Source organism: Chenopodium album, chromosome 13, assembly GCF_948465745.1.
Source record: "Chenopodium album chromosome 13, dcCheAlbu1.1, whole genome shotgun sequence".
Taxonomy (NCBI): domain Eukaryota; kingdom Viridiplantae; phylum Streptophyta; class Magnoliopsida; order Caryophyllales; family Amaranthaceae; genus Chenopodium; species Chenopodium album.
Window position 1 is genome coordinate 11,066,132 of NC_137846.1, and position 12,205 is coordinate 11,078,336.

Consider the following 12,205-nt stretch of genomic DNA (forward strand, 5'->3'; position numbering starts at 1 on the left):
CGTGATCTACATATTTCTTTATTTTAATAATTTAAATATATGCATGTACGTGTCGTGACTATTATATAGCCTATAGTCTGAACACGAAAATGCATGTTAGCTATTCGTGTTCTTTGCATTACTACAGTAGAAGTAGAATTTCAAGAGTTTTCTTCAGATTAGACTTATTTAAACTCCACTTTCCCTACATTTCTTCACATTCTTCATCACTATCTATGAACCCTTTATCATTCTAGAGATTTTATTTTTAACTCTTAAATAGATTCAATGGCAAAAGGTTTCTCATCTAATTGTAAAGAAGAAAGTGGAGATGATCGTAGGCTCAGGGCTGTAGTGAGCTTTCGTTTTCATATGATTAAGATACTTGTTTTGTGGCTAAAATCAGAAGATGGGTATAGGCAAATGGTCAAAAATTGCCTAGACATTAAGAAGAGGTTGCAAGACACCAAAAATGATAAAGCAAGGAGAAGGGAATTGCTGGAAGAATGTGAATGGTATATACAGTACCTTCACCAAGTGCGAATTGGAATGGAGCAAACGCTGAAGGAGCTCATGAGTCACAAGGATGACCTTGATCAAGTGCTCAGGGAAGAAGAGGCAAGGGAGAAGATGGTTGAAAGAGTAAGATAAAGGGAGGAAGAAGAAAGAAAGAGAAAGCAAAGAGCAAAGGAAAAGCAAATTTTAGAGAGGAGGAAGGAGAAAGCTAGGAGAATTAAGATATAGTATGAGCCCGACTCTCCAATTCAATACTGTGAAGAATCAAACTATGATTCTGACAATGATAACCACTCTACCGATCATTTAGAGAGAATTTATGATACTAATATATAGGTTTAATTATGTTTCAAGTTGATTTTGTACATGGTGGATGGCTTGTTTTGAATGTTGTGCATTTTACCCATCTTTAGAACATATAATAGCTTCTCTTTTATGTGGAATACAACTTTTGTAATATGTATAGTAAATGTATTCCATATACTATGTAATCATCGTACCTTCGGTACCGTTTAAGGTTTCTGTGTATGCTGATTTTGAAGTGGAATGAAATTGAAATTGACAACTAATTGAATTATATTAGTGTTTTACATGTATATATTGATATTTTAATAGCATATTGTGTCAAATTTTAGGTGCATATGCATTTCTAACAATTAGTATAGAATCATTAAATTTAGTACTATATTTAAAATGAATAGGCAATACAATACTCTTTTCCATTAATTCCATTGGAAATATTATAACAAAGAGTTTACATCAGTTGTTGTATCAAAAGATGATTGCTATAAATATACTAACTCTTCATTTGTAGAGAATGTGTTATGTTATAAATAGGCTACTCCATAATAAGGCATTATGAAATGTCTATTATTTTAACACAGGAGCTTGATATAGTCTTGTTATACAAAGTGATTCTATGTTTTATATGGAATCCAAATGCCCTGTGTTGCCAATTCTTGTTGTTTTAGTCATAGTCTTTGCGAGAATCTTACTCCAAGAAAAACCTTGGGAGAATTTGCTGCATGATGATGCATTAATAGCTCCATTTTGCTTTAGCACTAATTCGTGTTTGCAATGTGATTAAACTTTTATCTGCAAATAGTATAGTTCGATACATATATTAAACTCAGCAAGAATATATCACAGTTTGAACTATTAATAGTAATAGTATTGACAAATACCTGCTTACCAAATGGACAACCTTTATTTAGCAAAGATTTTCTTCAATTTGATTCAACAATTAAAAGTCTTCCAAATAACAAAACTATGTGATATTTTGATATTTGCATAGCATTCTGAACCTGCAAACAAAATGTGTATAGCTATTTAGCTTCAAAATTTTAATACTAATCATGTATAAGCCTTAATTTAAGGAATGAGCAAGTATTAGGGATGTCCTGTGCTGCTAATCAGTTAGGAATGAGCAAAATACTTAGAAATTAGAGGTTATACATAATTTCAAGAAGTATAATAGCAGAGTTGATAATGAAATGAAGCAAACTGTTAATCATTCATCATTTTTATCCCACACTATCCTTGGAATAATGCTGATGGCTTGGCTTCTAACAGAATTTTTATCACTAAGTCATTTTACTGTACTGTAGACATGTCTTAAAGACAAGTCTTACTTGGTAATCATCGTGTGCCGAAATTCAGATTTCACTTGAGGAACACATGATAAGGATAATATCCACTACAACATTAGCTGTAAATAGTATAGTTTGATAAATATGTTAAATTCATTAAGAAAATAATATAGTTTAGGCTATAAATAGTAGGAGCATTCATAAGTATATGCTTACCAACATGGATAAGGTATATGCAGGAAACATTTTGTTTTATCTGTGCCAAAAAATTCAAGCCAAAATACAGAATCTTTCAAAATATCCAAGCCAAAATTCTGAATCTTCCAAAATATCCAAGTCAAATTTCAGAATCTTCCAAAATATGCAGCCTAACATTTCTTTTTTATCAACCATTTTTTGCAACCTACCTAAAAAATTAAAGAATAGGGTCATTAGATCTGAAATTTGAATATCAACCAACATGGTCAAACAAGTGTAAAGGAGGAAGTGAGGGTATAATATGCCTGTGTGCAGGTTGTCCCTAGATGATGCCTGCATTTTTCAAGAATGCTAAATGCTACAACATTTCCGACCGTTGTTGTTGAAACCTGATCTGTTGTAGGCTTAGATAAAACTTTAAGTTGAGCTGATGTCCGAGCCCTGGATAGACCTACATAGAGCTGCCCATGTGAGAAACAAGGGTTGTTTAGATAGAGGCCAACTTGTGACGATAGAGTCTATCCTTGAGCCTTGTTGATGGTCATAGCAAAACTAAGCTTAATTGGAAGTTGTTTTCTTTGAAACTTGAATGGATATTGAAGTGTCTCAGATGGCCGTAGGTTTATTCGTGGAATGAAAACATGCTCTCCTGCATGATGGCCAGTTATTATGGCACACTCAATTATATTAGGGTAAAATTGCTTACATAGCATACGAGTGCCATTGTGGAGACATGATGCAGGAGCAAGGTTTCTTAGTAAAATAACAGGATAATTTTGCTTTAGCACTAATTCGTGTGGACTCATACCACCAGGAGAAAGAGTATTTAAGAACTCTGTTGGATAAATACTTCCTGTATCATCAAGCAATAAGTCGTAGCTTTTATAAGTAACATATTCTCCGAGGAACTGATCAATTAGGCTGGAGTTTATGTCATCTACAGCAGCATTGAGAGGAGTCAAGATTGCTCTATCAACAAACATGACTTCATTGCAGTTTTCCATTTTTGTTTCTAGGAAAACAAAATCAATAAGATCATCTACAGCATCCTTAGATTCATCGAAGGGCACTATTATATGCGTAGGCACCTGAATTTGTTCAATTTCTGCAGTTTGCAGCTGACCATTGCCCATGGCAAGCAAAAAATCAGCAAATTGGCCATCTGTTCTTGCTCTCATATTGTCAGTGAGCTCTGAAACTGGTTCCAAAGAGAGGAAGAAACTAAACTTGCTTCAATAGCCTCACTTTGTGATTTCCTTGGCACAACAGGCAATACTTGCCTAAAATCTCCTCCGAAAACAATAACTTTCCCACCAAAAGGTATAGACGGTGAACATAGATCACGCAAAAGAACATCCACAGCTTCAATATTTTCCTTCTTTGCCATTGAAGCTTTATCCCAAATTATTAAAGATGTTTCTTTTAGCAAAGCAGCTAAACTACTTTTCTTAGGAACAGAACAAGAGGCTAAATTAGCAAGATTGATTGGAATCTTAAATCGAGAATGTGTTGTTCTACCAGTGACTATGTTAGATGCTGTTATGCCTGATGTAGCAATAGGCAGCACAATTTTACCCATTCCCCTTGTGACTGCATAAAGTGCACAATATAGGTAAGTTTTTCCTGTCCCCCCAGGCCTGTCAACAAAAAATGCACCAGGTTGTCCTGTCGTAACATGTTCCATAATAGAGTCAAAAGCATCTTGTTGTTTTGGATTGAGGCTTAAGCATGCTTCCTTATACATATCAGGTATTGGTGCATCTAAGGCGTCAACAATATCTCGAGTCCTTCTGATTTCATCATCTGTCTCATGGATTAGAGAATCAAGCCCAAATTCAACCAAAGTTTTTCCCATTTCTTCTAAAAACTGCTTAACAGAACGGATTGTTAACTGCTGAACTTTACCAGCATGGCTTGAAGAATTACTTGCAAAATCTTCAGAAAGCTAAGGATAGAATTTGTTCCAAAGAGCAAGTGGATTGCAAGGATTGCAAAAAATGAGTATAGTTGCAAATAAACGTCTTAAAGCCCTAGGCATATGAGTTTCAGAAGCCTCTAACATACATTTGTCCACAGCGTCATCTTCAACTATAAGACCAAGCTTGACAACAGCTTCTTGGTAAGTTGCATGAATGTAACCATCAACAGTCCTAAGATCTTCAAAAGATTTAGGGCCACGAACATTTGCAAGCAAAAGGCGTAGATAATAGCGCTCACCTTCAGATGGGGATACAAATGTCATCCTACCAATGACCTTTTTTTTTAGTCTCGCGCCTAGTCCAAGTTTTTGCAGATGTTGTCCAAACAAAATGCTCTGAGTATTCTGAATACAAATATTGTGGTCCATTTGGATTTGTAGCATTCATTGCAAAGAATTCTGTCAGAGCAGTTTTATACCTCTTGCTATCATTTACAATAGAACCTAGACTTTCACTTGGCCTGAATTGGACAGTTTGCAAATTAGGAAGATGGACTTGAAGAGGCAACACTGGTGGTAACATTTCGAATAGTCCAAAACTGAATAGACGCCCGGCATCTTCACAAGGAGAAACCCAACGTCCTGATTGGAATTGTTCTATTTCATCTCTACAGAAGAAACATTGAAAGAAATACGATCATGCCCCTTGTAGACATACTTGTAGAGATATTTTACAGCCCGAATTGTAGAACACACTTCAACATTCACGTGGCAGTCAAAGAGTGCTAACAAATAGGGATTATATGGAATGACCCATCTGTTATCCATAGGTTTCTTCTGAATCATTACTGTTTCTCCAGTATCGCGCCTTCTATACATAGGATACCCATCCTCATGGCTAGTTGTCTCAGCTATACATGGTTTTGGATATCCATACTTACAGACACCCATTCAACCCTTATGTTTCATACAAGAGCATTCAGGATTTGCCTTCCCACAAGGGCCATTCATCATGTGAGAGAGCACAACTTGCCTTAAGTGAGGATTTTGTGTTGAAGGGATCTCTGCAGTTACAAACTTATCAAAAGTTGTTGCATCTTTAATTTTATAACCGGGAGCCAATATTAATAAAATATGAGCATGAGGAAGCCCGTGTTTTTGAAACTCAACAACATATATCAATGCAGCAACTTCTCTAAAAAAAATTTCCTCCATGATTTGTTTCTTAAGAGCAATTAGATTTGCATGGAAAACCCTAGCAATTAAATCTGGCCTATTTTGAGCAAGCTCTCCAGGAGCGAGTTCTTGTTTGATCTTTGGCCAGTTAGGATTACATTTAATAGTTATGAACAAATCTGGTTTTCCAAACCGCTACACCAAAGTTATTGCATTCAAGTATCTGCTCTGTAAATATCTAGGACCACCCAAAAAAGAAGGGGGCAGTGTGACATAATGACCCACATTTGCAGAATTGTTTTCTCCGCTTTCAAAACAATCAAGAATTCCTTGATAAAACTCAGCACGAATATCAGCCTGATTTCGACGGAAAAAATCCAGTCTTTTATTTTCTAGCTTTACATACATGTCAACTATATATTGCTGCAGCAATCGTGCAGAGAGCATTAAATAGTTTCCCTGCCTTATTTGCAACTTAAATGCACAATACTCTCTACAGGAAATCTTCTGCACTCTTTTGCTCTTGCCATTAGATGCACCTATATTATATACATAAAATATAAAATTCACAATCAAAATAGAATAAGCTTATTAACTAATAATCCCATGAATAAGAATTACATAAAAAGATGGTATAGCATAACACATAGCTATTTGTAATGGAATCGTCAGTAGTTGGCTGCAAAGAATATATGTACTTCATATAGTAGCATGAACGAACAAACATTGATAAGGTAAAAAAAGTAGTCCAAATAAGAAAAAAAGATGACTCACTTGCTTCTTCCTCAACCAATAAATCCTCGACACTGTCAATTGACTCTAGAGGGAAAACTTCTTGTTGCAAGTGTTTGCTACTATTAGCTGTATTTATTTTTTCTAGACCCTCGTGCCATCCACTGTCTCCATGTGGATACAAAAGAGGATATTGAAGTGGATCATAGCACCCATAGTAATGCATAATTCGATGAGGTTTATTTGTATCATTTTTACCATAAGCAACAATATGAGGAGTGTTATATTCACTGGACGATGTTTCTTCTGACCATGTCACAGCCACCTCATTTGCAGTTGGTGCATTGTAGACTCTCTGGTCAAGAACTAGACTCCGGTTTAAATGAATTTGAGTGCTTTCCACAACAGGTTTATCTCTTAGTGAACGGAAAAACTGAGCATATGGATTGCACTCCATTATCTGCATAAGGAGCTCAACTATTTCTTGTCGCACCTCTAGAAAGGTAGATGTACGATTCCTGATCTCGTGCTCTGCATCATAAAAATACATCTGCAGATACTTGGGGTGTATATCTTGAGGTAATAAGTCAGGAAGATAATGATATATCTGACCGTGCAACTTGAATACATATATTCCCTTTTCAGTATCAGCTTTAACGGATCCCCCCAATGAAGTAAATGCAAACAAATTATTATACATGCGATTGTATTTTCTAAAATGAGTACTTAATTCATACTGAGAAGTAAAAAGCCTAATCAACTGTGGTGGCCATGAATTCTCAGCCAGTTGGACACCACCATTCCGACAGCAAAAGAACAATGGCTCATAGGCGAATTTTTTTGCATATCATTTGGAATAGAATGTAGGAGCAGGCAGCTTAAGAGGTTCAGTAGGAACCTCTCTATCACATATCAAGGCAACAGCTTCAACTGATACATAAATACAATATATGAACAACAATAGTTTTAATAATTGAAACTAACCATGACTGTTAAAGGAAAGTAAAAATTATGTGAATACCTGCATTTTTCTGTTTTTCTCTTTGGCCATGTGTTTTAGGATCTTTCACAATCCTAGCAATGTTAGTCGTGGCACGGTCAAGGCCAGTCAAACTAATTTCGCCTCTTAAAGCCTTTAAAGGCTTGGTATTATACTGTGTAGAACTTGATCCAACAGAAGAAGTACCGGCATCAATAAAGGCCACAGAACGTTTTGATTTACATGTTGCTACTGGAGGCAAAGTTGGAAGGTATTGCACCACAGTTACAGATACCTTTGCAATAACAGGAGATTCTGCATCCTTGGCTTTACGCTTTACTAATTTGCGTGACTTAGTCATTGATTCTGCATTAAGTAATTTGGCATTACAAACCAAAACTATAAGGATTGATTTTCATATCTGTATGTAATGGAATATTAATATTTTTACCTATCCAAATGAACATATATTTTTCTTCAAATGTTTCTTTACTAATTGTAAACTAACACATACATATAAAGACATGAAATGCATCCATAAGCTGATTATAAAGAAGCAAGTGTAGAGGTTAGAACCCATGTTTTAGACTTGGCATTAAAGCATCTTTCAATTCATTCTCTTTGACATGTAGTATCTGATGAAATCCTGTATAAGCCCACGACTTTGTTGCATTATAATATGTAGTATCTGATGAAACCCTGTAAAAGCCCACAACCCAAAGGATTACAATTACAGTCTTAGTATGCTAATACAGGAATGGGAAATGTAAGATAACACCTTTTTCTCAGCAAAATAAAGAAACATATTCATTGATTAATTTAATAATCAGACGTTGTCATTCCAATCACAATGGCATTACAAAAGGTAGAGTTTAGCATTACATTAAAATATCCATACTACAAAATCTGAGCATAGATATACAGCACACATACTCATAATGCATAATTATACACTACAACACAAAATAGTCCTATTTTGGCTAATAAATTGAAAAGTCCTAAAAGAAATACACTGGTGCAGATAATATTCTTCAATGGTCACCATTTAGCACCAGAAGCTGGCCAAGACACATGGGACAGACTCCATCCAAAGCAAAGGTCAAAATAAAGATCCATAACCAAGTAGAGTTTGCTGAGAAAGATAAAACCACACTGCGTGCCCAAAAAGTGCTTAGATATTCAACATCCACCCATCTACCCGGTTTTCCTGCACTTGAACACAGTCTCCAGTTCCCCAAGGACACTCCGTATAACCGTTCCAGACCCAATAGCACAAGTGGAAGGAGCTTCAAATGATGGTTGTGCCCTACATTTCTTAGGAGGGCGTGGAACAGCAATTTGAGAAGGGATGCTTGCCTCTTTACCATTAAGAGTAACACACTGATCCTCAGTAACAACAGATAACACTTCACCCTGATCTGCAGTCTGTTGTTTGCACACCACCTCAGTCAATGTTTTCTCTTTTTCAAGCATGGAAAGGGCACATTTTATAGAATGGCGACCAGAGTTTGCATCAACAATATTGAAATTGTAGTTGTAAAAAAGAAAATAAGTCACTTTCTTAGCCACACTCTACTTTTCAGCATCAGGCTCAGGCTGTACATCACCAAATATGCATTCAGGTAAATCTTCACTTGGGTAGAAAGTCACCACAGTCCAAGCAAAGTGCTGCTCGCCACTAAATTCAACAGTTACAATTGGAGTCATAGCAGCACCGGTGCGCGCCAACACGATTTTTAAATATGCTTTGTAATCAATGGAAACAGTATACACAGGCAAGTGAGATCCGAAATCAGGGATAGACTCATTGCCAGCCGCAGTTCCATGTCCAGTTGTAACTCGTAGCTGGCGTCTCTTCATTCTGAATAAAGTGGCACATCTCCTGTAAGTTCGAATTCGATCAGCAGTGAAATCATCAACAGCTACATCATACAAATCCATCAGGCCATGGATTGCCTTTTCTACAGCCTTTTCAGATGATTTTTTTAAGCTTCTTGCTCCCCCACCATTGAAAACACAGGTCTGCTGACCATTTTTCAACTTAATCTTAACAGAAACCTTGTTCGAGGTAAAATCATCAATCACATAAACTGGTTTTTCAATTCCTATGCAATCAGTAATCTGTTCCAGCAATGGCTGAAGAGGAATGCCAATTATTGTTGGAGTCATTGTCGCCTCAACCTGCGTAACGCAATAAGCCATAGGCATTTGTTTATGATATTTTTTAATATCTAGTATGCACAACAATAACACTCTTTTTACCTCTACTTACTCAGTATTTCAAGACACAAACACCCTATATAAAGATGCTACAACCTCTCACAATACTGGTAATGCAGCATGTAAAACCTCCAAATTATGTTACTAAGAGTCTAGGACCATATTCTCTATCAATATCACAGACTCAATCAACTCTAATCCAATTTATTCCTATACTAATAAATATGTTCCAGAGATCATAAAAAATATTAACCCACACATGCTGCAAAGATATTCAGCATACTATAATTATCATGCCTTAAAAAATAATTCTATGTAGTAGCATACAATTGCAGAACAAAGCAAGTTCAACAAAATGAAGAGCATACTATAATCATTTCAACAACCAATATCAGCATACTATAATCATTTCAGCAACCAATATCACACTTTACTCATATATACTATAACATATAATAACAATGAATCTTAAGATAATGGCATACCAGCAGACTCATAACACGTTTGATCAGCCTGATTGCGCTCAACTATACCTTATCACAAAGCTACATGTACATAGAAAAAAAAGAATTAGAAGTTAGAAAATGGCAAAATCAAGGAACCAAGCGCTGATCATTACAATAATATATAAGATTAAACACACACGACACAACTGAAGTGAGAGACATCATGGTATTATAAGAAACGGATTCTCCAAGGAATTGGGAAAACAATAAATCAGATACGAAGGACATCACTCATATCATTATTCCTTTGATGTTGAAGAACTTTCCTCTTATAAAAGGGCTATGAATATTTGATCAGGTAAAAAAAACACACCTTACCAAATAAATCCTAACACTGATCTATGGAAAAAGCCAACACAACAATACAACCATGAAACTACTATTCCAGTGAAGCCCAAAACTTATTACTTCACAACAAAATGAAAGTATGAACAATGACCACCAGCATTTCAAGCAGATTATTATTGTCAGAGTATAATTTCAAGAGCAAGTCTAGTCTATGTAGCACATCAAATGCTATCCAGAATGGCTAGGTGAAGTCTTATTCAAGTTCAATAATCAAGTTCGTTTTTTGGAGCTGCATTACATAATAATGAACCAAAACTGACACTACTAATGAACTTTATCACCATACAACCCACCATAATCATGTTTACTAACTGGTAAATATAAATATTCTATGTGCTCTAATTTAAATCTAAAAGCTTAGAGCAGATTCATACCAAACGAAGCCAAGAACATAAAGAAAGAACAATATTATGCTTCTTAATAAAACCAAGGTATATATAGAAGAAGATGGCAAGGTACACTGCAAGGGGGTCTTCATAAAAAAATGTATTAAATCTGTACACAAACGTACTAAGGTAAGACAGGCTCGCACCAAACAAGGGAAGCCTCTCACTGTTCAGTGAACAATTGAGGTATGGGCAAGCCACCCTAGCATAAAGCAGCCACCTAAATGTGTACCCTTCACCATATGCTATAATTTAATACCCATTTTACCCACACAAATAAAATATAATCCACCAGGAAATTACACACTAAACCAGCCACTGTAACCGATGATATATCCCCTTAATGCCTAATCAAGCACTTAACCATTTCTAACCTCTACTAATTGTAAATTAAATTAGCCAAGCACTAATTAACAAAATGGGAATCAGTCACTAAACCAACCATCACAGAAGCACAATCAGATAAGTGCAAAATACATGTAATCTGTAAATTAAGAAATAATCAATCAGCCTACTTGTTTAATCAAGCACTCCCACTAATTATAAAATTTCCTAAAATTATTTATCTAATCAACAAAGAAATTCCTTAATAACCACAGGTAAAACAACTCAAACTAATTATCACAAATTGATCACTCTAAATACATGCAAGACTTTCAAACAATTGGTCATTCCAAATTTGAAGATTAATTAATCAACCCTAATTATCATCACAATATCTTAAACAACTAACAATCTAATGCAATGCATTTAATTTCTGTATTAAACTTGATCACTCCAAATTTATGTATAACGATAATGATAATGATTGATCAGTCCAAAGTCAAAATTAAATTGATCTTTCCAAATTTGAAGTTTAATTAATCAACCCTAATTATAACGAAATATAAAGCAATGCCTTAAACAAATGCGTTTAATTACTAGTATTGTAAATCCTTGATCACAATAACGTAAACAAATGCGTTTAATTTATGTATTAAACTTAAGCAATAAATAAATTACTAATAACTAATCATTGTTGTCCACATAAACAAAGAATATTCATTGCTAAACAAACAAACCAGGAAAATCGAATCCCTCAACTTGCTAGCTCAACAAGAATTTGCCAGGTCACTAAATATCACTAAATGAGAATGGAATGACACTGAAATGCAAGTTGGTCAAACTCTTGCAATTTTGCAACTTAGGAATAGTGAATTTCATTGACTTGAGACTCATATCACTATTCCTTTAATTTGGAGAAGTTCCCTCTTTTTAAAGGTTAGGGATATGATCTGATATATGTCATATAAAGAATTAAAAATTAGTCAAACTCATTAAAATGATGATAATTTTGAAAACTGAAAACAGATAAGTGAAAAACGCTTTTTTTATTGTTTCCTATTTTTGGTTTTTGGTTTTCAAAAAAACAGAAAACTGAAAACAAAAAACGATGTTAAAAGTCTAAGTGGGTTTTAATGTTTACCTTTTTTTTTTTTTTTTTGAAATTTACCCTCATTTATCTCCAACTCTTCAAAAACAAGATTATGTGTTTATTGTTCAAAGTAAGTGTGTTGACACCCAAAATTTGTATATAAGATATTATCTTTTGTTAATTACTCTACTACAGTCTATATAAAGAGGTCGTTTCTAGGGTTTAATTAGGCTCAAATGAAACA

At 34.9% G+C, this 12,205-nt stretch overlaps 3 protein-coding genes across 3 annotated transcripts; all 3 read right to left on the minus strand.

Moving 5' to 3' along the window:
- Positions 1–2,800: 2,800 nt before the first annotated feature.
- Positions 2,801–3,460, minus strand: LOC145575206 (uncharacterized). Its single transcript, XM_081633105.1, has one exon. It carries the CDS (start codon positions 3,458–3,460, stop codon positions 2,801–2,803), a length of 660 nt encoding a protein of 219 aa, XP_081489231.1.
- LOC145575207 (uncharacterized) lies at positions 3,457–4,524 on the minus strand. Its single transcript, XM_081633106.1, has 2 exons — positions 4,302–4,524; positions 3,457–4,217 (listed from the first exon to the last, which is right to left on the minus strand). Exons 1-2 carry the CDS (start codon positions 4,522–4,524, stop codon positions 3,457–3,459), a joined length of 984 nt encoding a protein of 327 aa, XP_081489232.1.
- Position 4,525: 1 nt separating this feature from the next.
- LOC145575208 (uncharacterized) lies at positions 4,526–6,808 on the minus strand. The gene is made up of 5 exons (XM_081633107.1): positions 6,151–6,808; positions 5,662–5,915; positions 5,172–5,571; positions 4,991–5,111; positions 4,526–4,868 (listed from the first exon to the last, which is right to left on the minus strand). The coding sequence occupies exons 1-5, from the start codon at positions 6,806–6,808 to the stop codon at positions 4,526–4,528; spliced, it is 1,776 nt and encodes a 591-aa protein (XP_081489233.1).
- Between the last annotated feature and the right edge of the window lie 5,397 nt (positions 6,809–12,205).

Coding starts and splice junctions, on each gene's coding strand:
- LOC145575208 (XM_081633107.1), bottom strand. CDS start 6,808: ATGTATAATAATTTGTTTGCATTTACTTCATTGGGGGGATCCGTTAAA. Junction 5,916..6,150: donor ATTGGTTGAGGAAGAAGCAA/GTGAGTCATCTT, acceptor TATATAATATAG/GTGCATCTAATGGCAAGAGC. Junction 5,572..5,661: donor GAGAAAACAATTCTGCAAAT/GTGGGTCATTAT, acceptor ACTTTGGTGTAG/CGGTTTGGAAAACCAGATTT.
- LOC145575206 (XM_081633105.1), bottom strand. CDS start 3,460: ATGAGAGCAAGAACAGATGGCCAATTTGCTGATTTTTTGCTTGCCATG.
- LOC145575207 (XM_081633106.1), bottom strand. CDS start 4,524: ATGACATTTGTATCCCCATCTGAAGGTGAGCGCTATTATCTACGCCTT. Junction 4,218..4,301: donor TATGCCTAGGGCTTTAAGAC/GTTTATTTGCAA, acceptor AGCTTTCTGAAG/ATTTTGCAAGTAATTCTTCA.